Source organism: Musca vetustissima, unplaced genomic scaffold (genome assembly GCF_032173495.1).
Source record: "Musca vetustissima isolate MV318-11 ecotype Yass unplaced genomic scaffold, APGP_CSIRO_Mvet_v1 utg6341, whole genome shotgun sequence".
Taxonomy (NCBI): Eukaryota; Metazoa; Arthropoda; class Insecta; order Diptera; family Muscidae; genus Musca; species Musca vetustissima.
This window is the reverse complement of record NW_026873158.1, coordinates 70973-81616: the sequence shown is the minus strand read 5'-3', so window position 1 is coordinate 81616 and position 10644 is coordinate 70973. Positions and strand designations below refer to the sequence as shown.

Below are 10644 nucleotides of genomic sequence, written 5' to 3'. Positions count from 1 at the left end.
AGCAGAAGCAACAACAAAAAATGCTAATGAAGACCGGCATGTGGACTTATTCGCGCAATTCGAACACCAGGCTAGGTTGTAGAAGGATTTTCCCAACAACAAAAAGGCAACAGGAGAACGGAAAAGGACCTTTGCACAATTCCTTAGAACTCAAAAGGATTTAGTCAAAGACCTTGAGAGCAGGACACCATCATAAAATCATGTTAATCCCTGTGCTAGACAGGGATAGGTAGACAGGTAGCAGTGGTAAAGGCCAGTCAGCCAGCCAGCCTTAGTCCTGCCAACAACAAAGCCATGATTAAGGATTAAGTCACAGAGACTAAGCTACCTGTTTTTAGGTGAACTAGGTTAAGGGCCGGCAGTTGCCCATCTATATAAGGCAAAACACTTGTAGTCCAAGGTATCAGTTGCCCATCAGCACAACGTCACAGAACAACTTCTTGCTCAGTAGAAAAATTCAAACCAAAGAAAAAATCACTCTGCAAAATGGCCGATAATTCGTATACCAAATTCACCATGTTGCCAGAACCATCCAAGTTCAAAATCAACACCCAATTCTTCTCGCCACACGATCTAAATCTCTTTGTGGAAAGTTTGGAGACCATACGCCGTCTGACAATCGAGAAGCAGGAGCGGAAACAACAACGCAAGGCTGCCCAGTTGGCCAAGGCCGCCAGGACTTTCAATACCCTAACACGTATCCATTCGGAATCCTGTCTCGATCGCTCCTCGGCCGATGAAATTGAAGAGGAGCCAGCCATTATGCATTTGGAAAATAAAAAGGTACCCTCCACACCGGATTCACAGCGTTCGCAATACGATGAATCCTATTTCTCCGCCCCGAACAGTGCCCAATCCTCACCACGCAACAGTGTCATCTATAATCAACAACTCAACAAAGATTCCGATGGCTCATTGCTCTCAATTACCATTTCCACAGATTCCGAAGAGTCTGGAGTCTTCCCAATCGGTGCCTCTTCCCAAGATCTCTATGATGCCGCGGCACAAAATTCTCCCATACGACCCCGTTCGAAATTAGTCAACAAAAAGAGATCCCTTTCAACCCGATCCCGTCTCATTGGATTGGTGTTGAAAAAGGAAACTGCACCGAAGACCCCAGTCGTCCAACTGCTCTCCTGTCGTCCTCTAGATGAATACGAAACGCTAGAGATGTACGAACAGGAACAGCAACAACAACAGCTTAATAATGTTTTGCAAGCCGAAACCGAAAAGTTGTCGCGATTCTCCACTCTCCACATGCGGAAAAAGTCTAGGCAGGGTTTTGCCTGTGCCGATGGTTCGTCCGAAGAACGATTCCTCGACAAAGCCCTGCGCTATTTGACTTTGTGAGAGAAGGAAGTATGACTAGGACGAGCACAAGCACTATCAAGGTGCCTTTAGAGAGAATATGATTCTGTAGTAAAAAAAAATTCAAAGTTAGTCGATTAAGTTAAGATGTAAATATAGTTATAAGTTCCGATTTTTTATATATATAAGAAAAAATGTATAACATTTTTTTCTATAACATATAAAATTTATAAAATAAAATATATATTTTTTTAATAAAAAATACAACTCTTTTTAATAAAATAAAATTTTTAGTCAAAGCACTTTATGATACGCGGTTAATATTAAAGTGAAGTTTAAAGAGGACCCTCTGGGCCACATTTTCTCCAACAAAAGTTAGACCCTATCTCCGCTCCTTCCGCCTCAAACCCCTCCTCCAAAAGTTCACCTTTGCGAAATATATATTTTAATATGATTTTTTGGTATTATTAAGAAAATAAAAATTTTAACCAAAAATACTCCATTTTATAGATTTGCCATGTGAGTAGAAAATTTAGAGGACCCTTTGGGCCACATTTTCCCCAACAACAGTTAGACACTAACTCCGCTCCTTCTGCCTTCAACTCCTCCTCAAAAATTACACATTTGCGAAATATCTATTTTAATGAGATTTTTTGGTATTTATCAAAAATTTAAATTTTTAATAAAAATACTTCATTTTAAAGATTTATCTTGTGAGTAGAAAATGTAGAGGACTCTATGGACTAAATTTCCCCCATTAACAGTTAAGCCCTAGCTTCGCCCCTTCTGCCTTAAACTCCTCCTCAAAAATTACACCTTTGCTAAATATTTATTTGTATGTGTTTTTTGGTGTTAAATAAAAAAATGCAAAATTAAATCAAAATAATTTCGTTTTATAGATTTGCCATGTGAGTAGAAAATTTAGAGGACCCTTTGGGCTACATTTCCTACATTAACAGTTAACCCTTAGCTCCGCCCCTTAAGCCCCAAATCCCTGCTCCAAAAGTACACCTTTGTGAAATATCTATTGAAATAAGATTTTTTTTCATTATTTAAAAAATTTAATTAAAAAACGTCATTGTATACATTTTCCATGTTGGTAGAACATTTAGAGGACCCTTTGGGCCACATTTTCTCCATTAACAGTTAACCCTTAGCTCCGCTCCTTCAGCCTCAATATCCCGCTTCAAGAATATACCTTTAAAAAATATATTTTTTCTTGAAATTATTTAAAAACTTGAGAATTATATCAAAATAATTTCATTTAAGGATTTACCTTTTGGGACGGAATTATAGAGGATCCTGTGGGCTACATTTCCTGCATTAACAGTTAACTCCTAGCTCCGACCCTTCAGCCCCAAACCCCTCCTCCAAAAGGTCATATTTGCAAAATATTTATTTAAATATGTTTTTTTGGTATTATTAAAAAAATAAAATGTTTAATCAAAAATACTTCATTTTAGATATATACCCTGTGAGTAGAAAATTTAGAGGACCCTTTGGGCTACACTTTCAACATTAACAGTTAACCCCTACCTCCAATCCTTCAGCCCCAAACCCCTCTTCCAAAAGTACACCCTTGCGAAATTTATATTTATTTATTTTTGTATTAATTTGTTCGTATTATTTAAAAAAATAAATTTTTCAACCAAAAAACGTTATTTAATAGATTTGCCATGTGGGTAGAAAATGTAGAGGACCCTTTGGGCTACATTTCCTCTATCAATAGTTAGCACCTATCTCCGCTCCTTCACCCTAAAACCCCTCTTCCAAAACTACATCCTTGCAAACCATTTGTTTTAATGTGCTTTTGGTATTATTTTAAAAAATCAGTTTTAAATTAAAAAATCGTAATTCTCGAGCATTACATTGTGAGTAGGAAATGAAGAGGACCCAGTGGGCTACATGTTCTACAACAACAGTCTGCTCCTAGTTCTGGCCCTTCAGCATCAAACACCTCCACCACAAATACACCTTTAAAATAATATTAGTTTTTTTTACAAAAAACATCGATTTCAAACCACATGTATAATTTTAAGATTTTTAATAGGTAATGGAAATAAATAATTTTAAGAATTTTGCTGATAAATGGGTAATTAAGAGGACCCTTTACACCTCAAAATGTCTACATTATCCTCTTTTTATATTTTTCAACATAAGAATTTGGCTATCCCCTCCCTCCTCTCCTTCAGCCAAAAATATCACTCTCAATTGTATGCCCTTGGAGAAATTGATATTTCCGTTTATTTCGTGTTTGAGCAAGGTTTGAGTTATAAGGCCGCATTTTAAACATTTTTTGTGTGAGTAGAAAATAAAGAGGACCCTCCAGGAACATTTCTTCCAAAAACTGTTGTACCCTACCTCCTCTCCTTCATCATGAAATCTCACCTTTAATAATATCAGGAAGTGTATTTAACAGTGCTCTGGCAATGTAAAGTTGCTAAATGTTCAAATTATGTTAACATTCTGTTATCTTAACAAAATGTCGCTGTTATTAACAGTTGTATGATTCTGTAATGTTAAAAATGGCAATAAATTTGACAGCTGCTTAACAGCTGTTAAGTAAAATTTTCGCTTATGCCTGCTAATTAGCCTGTGCCAATTTGTGCGAACAAACTTTATTTGGCTAATGGGAATCAAATGGGAACCAGATGCAGGTCAGAAGTGACAATTTAATGGCAAATATTTAGGGACCGAATTTGGTTGCTGCTAAAATTTTTCTTTTTGGTAAATTTAATAAAATTTTATAATTTTAAATTAAAAAAAAAATTTTTAAGGAAATTTTATAAAAAAATTACTTTTAATAAATTTAATAAAAAATTTCCCTTTTGGGAAATTTAATAAAAAATGTCCCTTTTAGGAAATTTAATAAAAAATTTCCCTTTTGAGAAATTTAATAAAAAATTTCCCTTTTGGAAAATTTAATAAAAATTTCCCTTTTGCGAAATTTAAAAAAAATTATCTTTTTGGGAAATTTAATAAAAATTTATCTTTTTGGGAAATTTAATAAAAATTTCTCTTTTTGGGAAATTTTATAAAAAATGTCCCTTTTGGGAAATTTAATAAATGTGCCACTTATAGGAAATGTTATTTTTTAAAAATTTCCCTTTTGGGAAATTTAATAAAAAAATTCCCAAAAAGTAAATTTTTAAAAAATTTCCCATTTAGAAAAAAATAATTTTTAAAAAATTTACGCCTTGAAAAAATAATTTTTAAAAAATTTACGCCTTGAAAAAATATTTTTTTTTTTTAAATCTACGCCTTGAAAAAATATTTTTTTTTTAAATCCACACCTTGAAAAAATATTTTTTTTTAAATCTACGCCTTGAAAAAATATTTTTTTAAAAATCTACGCCTTGAAAAAATATTTTTTTAAAAATCTACGCCTTGAAAAAATATTTTTTTAAAAATCTACGCCTTGAAAAAATATTTTTTAATCTACGCCTCGAAAAAATATTTTTTAAAAATCTACACCTTAAAAAAATAATTTTTAAAAAATCTATGCCTTAAAAAAATAATTTTTAAAAAATCTATGCCTTAAAAAAATATTTTTAAAAAATCTACGCCTTGGTATTTTTTGAAAAAATAATTTTTAAAAAAACTACGCCTTGGTATTTTTTGAAAAAATAATTTTTAAAAAATCTACGCCTTGGTATTTTTTGAAAAAATAATTTTTAAAAAATCTACGCCTTGAAAAAAATTCTTTAAAAAAATCTGCGCCTTGAAAAAAATAATTTTTAAAAAATCTGCGCCTTGAAAAAATAATTTTAAAAAATCTACGCCTTGAAAAAATAATTTTTAAAAATTCTACGCCTTGAAAAATAATTTTTAAAAAATCTACGCCTTGAAAAAAATAATTTTTTAAAAATCTCCGTCTTGAAAAAAATAATTTTTAAAAAATCTACGCCTTGAAAAAATAATTTTTAAAAAATCTACGACTGGAAAAAATAATTTTTAAAAAATCTACGCCTTGGAAAAAATAATTTTTAAAAAATCTACGCCTTGGTAAAAAAATATTTTTTAAAAAATCTACGCCTTGGTAAAAAAATAATTTTTAAAAAATCTACGCCTTGTTGAAGGAACCAAAAAATAATTTTTAAAAAATCTACGCCTTGTTGTAGGCTTCAGAAAAATAATTTTTAAAAAATCTACGCCTTGAAAAAAATAATTTTTAGAAAATCTACGCCTTGAAAAAAATAATTTTAAAAGTATCTGCGCCTTGAAAAAATAATTTTTAAAAAAGCTACGTCTTGAAAACATAATTTTTTAAAAAATCTACGCCTTCAAAAAATAATTTTTAAAAAATCTGCGCCTTGGTATTTCTTGAAAAAAAATGGCAGACCCTTAAAAATAATTTTTAAAAAATCTGCGCCTTACAATTTTTTTTAATCTACGCCTTGAAAAAAATAATTTTTAAAAAATCTGCGCCTTACAATTTTTTTTTAATCTACGCCTTGAAAAAAATAATTTTTAAAAAATCTGCGCCTTGAAAGAAATAATTTTTTAAAAATCTACGACTTGATAAAATAATTTTTAAAAATTCTGCGCCTCGGTATTTCTTGAAAAAATTATGACAGACCCTTAGAAAAATATTTAAAAAAATCCACTCCTTGTGGATAGTCGTTTTTAAAAATCCAGGCCTATAGATAGGCCTCAAATATATTTTTAATAATTTTCCTTATCATTAGTTTTTAATAAAAATTTAATATCGAAAATTTCCACGAATTATCCCATGGCCATAACATGGTAATTCGTCGGAATGAGGGGGATTTACCTTTGCCATTATTACGGGTACCTGTAGCCAAATTAATAAAAAATTCCCTAATAAAAGAGGACCAAAGATGAGAACAGGTACTAGATTAGAATGTGGTCCGACCGTCCGGCTAAGGATTATAAAATTTTTATATGACACTCACACACACACACATATCCGCACACACATTTTGCAATAAAATTTTCGCAACTACCTAGGCCATCGAATTAGTCCCTCTTCCGTATAAAATGTGCTGCGGATTTTGAACTTAGCATCAGTTCTCGACAACAACTTCTTAGGATAACAACCTCCAGCCTTCTTGTGATACAACAACAGTAACAACAAAAATGAGTGACATTTACGATTATGCCTACATCCATGTGATGCGCCATCCCGTCGAAACAAATAAATACAGTATACGTGACTCTCAGCCAAGACCTGAGGAAGAGATCATCATCGACGAGGAGGATCATCTGGAAGAGCCCCAAAGCCTGGAATTAAATGAAGTCAACACTGATGATTTCTCTGCCAGAGATTTACAGATTTTTGTCGATAGCCTAGAGACCATATCACGATTGGAACAGGCCCGCCATGAAAGGCGACAAAGGAGAAGAAAGGATAGTAAGAAGGCATCTGCACACAATAATTCTTCAAGGCGGATCATTACTTGTTTGGATTCCTCAATTGTCGTCGAAGAGGATGAGGAGGAGGATGCCACTAGTTTGTATAGTACCTCAGAATCTGATTATATCTATGATGAAACCTATTATGGGGCCACCAGTGAGGTGCCAAGTTCAGCGGGTACCCTTTACTCAAATATTACCACCAACTCCATAAGATCCGAGCTACCCTGCCCCTCACCCACCTCTTCGGACTCAGAAGAATCTGGTGTTTTCTTGGATCAAACTTCGGAGTCACATGTCTATGAGAATATTGACCCCATACGACCCCGATCCAAGGTGGTATCACATGCCAAAAATAAGTCACTGAAATCTCGACTCATTGCCCTCATCATGAAAAAGCAGTATGTGCGACCGGCAGCACCCTCCATCGAAATGTTATCCTCCACAACGATAGGAGAACAGTGCGAGGAAACGGAAATCTATGATCGGGTCATTAATGAGGCCATCCATCAACAATTTGTGAAAAATCCCAAGAAGGGTAAGAAGAAATATTTCTCAAGAAACAACAGCAACTCCTCGTCATCCTCCTCCACCCAGCAGCCTGAGGAGAAATTCCTTGATAAGGCAATGCGGTTTTTGACCCTGTGAGGCCAAGCCTCTCGGAAAGAGAACAGCTAAACTAGAAGATTCTGCAACAGAATCGAAGTGATAAAAAATTTAGTTAATTTAGTTTTTAAGTCAATACAACCCAGCAAACAAAATGAGATGAAAAAATGTAAAACATTTAAAAAATGAAATTTTAAAAAAAAATAATATTTTGGACTCACAAATACTACTTAATAATTTTTAAAAAATAAAAAAACCGATGTAAAATATTGTAAATTAAAAAAAACAACAACAATAAAATTGGAATTTAATAAAAAATTAAAAATAATGAAATTTTGAGCTTAAAATTTTTTAAACATATTTTTGGGGGCATTTTTCACCATAAAGGAAAAGAGTTAGATGCGATCTTATGTTGGAAGAAATGTAGCCCATGGGGTCCCCTAAATTTCCTATTCCAACATGAAACCGGTAAAATTAAGTGTTCTAGGTCAAACATCGATTTTGGTAAGGTACCATCAAAATTCAGCCATAATAGTATAAATAAAAACGTTCTATTGCTTTGATGGATGTCAAAAGGGATTTTCACCATAAAGGAGTGGTGGAAGGTCCGAATTTATGTTGGAAGAAATGTAGCCCAAGGGGTCCTCTACATTTTCTACAACAACATGAAATGGGTAAAATATAGATTTCTAAGTCCAAATTGCATTTTAAGGTCCCTTCGCATCAAAGGTACCTTCCCTTCAAACTCAAAAATAAAAAATATATTGTTATTAAATAAATTTTCAAGGTATTTTTTTTCCTCGAAAGAGGGGCGGGAGGTCCGAACTTATATCGGAGGAAATGTAGCCTAAGGGGTCCTCTACATTTTCTACTCCAGCATCGATCGGCTTAAATAGCCACTTCTAAGACAAAACTGCATATTTCTGAAAGACCTTTTGTGGAAAATTACAAAAAATATATTGTTATTAAATAATAATTTGGGAGCATTTTTCATCACGAGGGAAAGGAGTTAGGTCCGAACTTATGCTGGAGGAGATATAGCTGAAGGCGTCCGCTACATTTTCTACTTCAGAATCAATCGGATAAAATAACAACTTCTAAGACAAAATTGCATATTTCTGAAAGGTCTTTTACGGAAATATACAAAATTCAACCATAACAGAATAATTGCTTTGATGGATGTCAAGGGGATTTTCACCATGAAGGAGTGGTGGAATCTCCGAATTTAGGTTGGAAGAAATTTAGCCCAAGGGGTCCTCTACATTTTCTACAACAACATGAAATGGGTAAAGTATAGATTTCTAAGTCCAAATTGCATTTTAACAAGGTCCCTTCGCTTCAAACTCAAAAATAAAAATATATTGTTTTTAAAGAAATTTACAAGGTATTTTTTACCTCGAAAGAGGGGCGGATGATCCGAACTTATATTGGAGGAAATGTAGCCTAAGGGGTCCTCTACATTTTCTACTCCAGCATCGATCGGCTTAAATAGGCACTTCTAATTCAAAACTGCATATTTCTGAAAGGCCTTTTGTGGAAAATTACAAAAAATATGTGTTTTTATTCTATAATAATTTGGGAGCATTTTTCATCACGAGGGAAAGGAGTTAAGTTCGAACTTATGCTGGAGGAGATATAGCTGAAGACGTCCGCTACATTTTCTACTTCAGAATAAATCGGATAAAATAACAACTTCTAAGACAAAATTGCATATTTCTGAAAGGTCTTTTACGGAAATATACAAGAAAATGTATTTCTATTAAATAACAATTTGAGAGCGTTTTTCATCACGAAGGAAAGGAGGTAGGTCCAATATTATTTTGGTAGAAATGTGGCCCAAGAGGTCTTCTATAATTTTTGCTCCAACAATAGTCGCTTAAAACTACAATGTCTACGACAAAACCGCAATTTACTAAAAGGCCTTTTGTTAAAAAAATACAAGAAAACTCATTTTTATTAGGTAATAATTTGGGAGCATTTTACACCATGAAGGAAAGGAGGTACGTCCGAACTTATATTGGAGGAAATGTAGCGCTAGGGAATCCCTACATTTCCAATTCCAACATGACGCGGGTAAAATTAAGGTTTCGTTGTCAAAAGTGGATTTAAATTAATACCCATCGTGACAAAACTTCGATCTAACAGAGTAAACACTTTTTATTTGTTTAATTGATGTCGAAGGAATCTGCATCACGATGAAACCACGAGAGGTGCAAACCTATGTTGGGGAAAATGTAGCTAGAAGGGTTCTCTGCATTTTCTAAGAACACATGAATCGTGTAAAACGCAAATTTCTAAGTCAAAATCGGATTTTTAGGAATGTCCCACATACACCGAATTCAACCTCAAACATGAAATCAATAGTCATATTTATACGAATTTGTAAGGAAGGAATTTTTCTTCAAGAAAGAGGGACGGGATGGCTGAAATTATGGTGAAGGAAATGTAGCCAAGTGGGTCCTCTACACTTCATACTCCAGCATCAAGCGGGTAAAATAACAAATTCTAAGACAAAAATGCATTTTTCTAAAGGCCGATTTGCGGGAAAATGCAAGAAAATTATTAATTATTTAATAATTTGGCAGTATTTTTCAACATGAAGTAAAGGAGGTAGGTCCGAACTTATGTTGGAGAAAATGTAGCCTGAAGGATCCTCTAATTTTTCTACTTTAATATTAAATCGATAAAATTAAGATTTCGAAGTCAAAACACTTGCGGGAAAATGCAAGAAAATTATTAATTATTTAATAATTTTGCTGCATTTTTCATCATGAAGGAAAGGAGGTACGTCCGAACTTATGTTGGAGAAAATGTAGCCTAAAGGATCCTCTAATTTTTCTACTTCAATATTAAATCGATAAAATTAAGATTTCGAAGTCAAACGTGGATTTAAGTGATGAGGACCCACGTTGACAAAACACAAAACACTTGCGGGAAAATGCAAGAAAATTATTAATTATTTAATAATTTGGCAGTATTTTTCACCATGAAGGAAAGGAGGTAGGTCCGAACTTATGTTGGAGGAAATGTAGCCTGAAGGATCCTCTAATTTTTCTACTTCAATATTAAATCGATAAAATTAAGATTTCGAAGTCAAACGTGGATTTGAGTGATGAGGACAAAACACAATAAAATACAAAAAAAACTCTTTATTTTTCAATTGATTTCGAAGTGATTTTCACCACGAATGAAGAACGGGAGGTCCGAACTTATGTTGGAGGAAATGTAGGCCAATGGCTCCTCTATATTATGTACTCCAGCATTAATCGGGTAAAACAACAAGTTCTTAAACCAATTGGCAACTAAATGAAATACCTTTTGTGGAAAAATACAACAAAATCGCATATTTTTTTA

The 10644-nt window shown here is 33.4% G+C and overlaps 1 protein-coding gene across 1 annotated transcript; it reads left to right on the top strand.

The window, feature by feature from the left end:
- Nucleotides 1-492: 492 nt before the first annotated feature.
- Nucleotides 493-1350, top strand: LOC133323169 (uncharacterized). The gene has a single exon (XM_061532127.1). It carries the CDS (start codon nucleotides 517-519, stop codon nucleotides 1348-1350), a length of 834 nt encoding a protein of 277 aa, XP_061388111.1. The 5' UTR covers nucleotides 493-516.
- Nucleotides 1351-10644: the final 9294 nt, after the last annotated feature.

Excerpts from the sequence above, each read along its gene's own strand:
- LOC133323169 (XM_061532127.1), top strand. The coding sequence starts at position 517 with ATGTTGCCAGAACCATCCAAGTTCAAAATCAACACCCAATTCTTCTCG.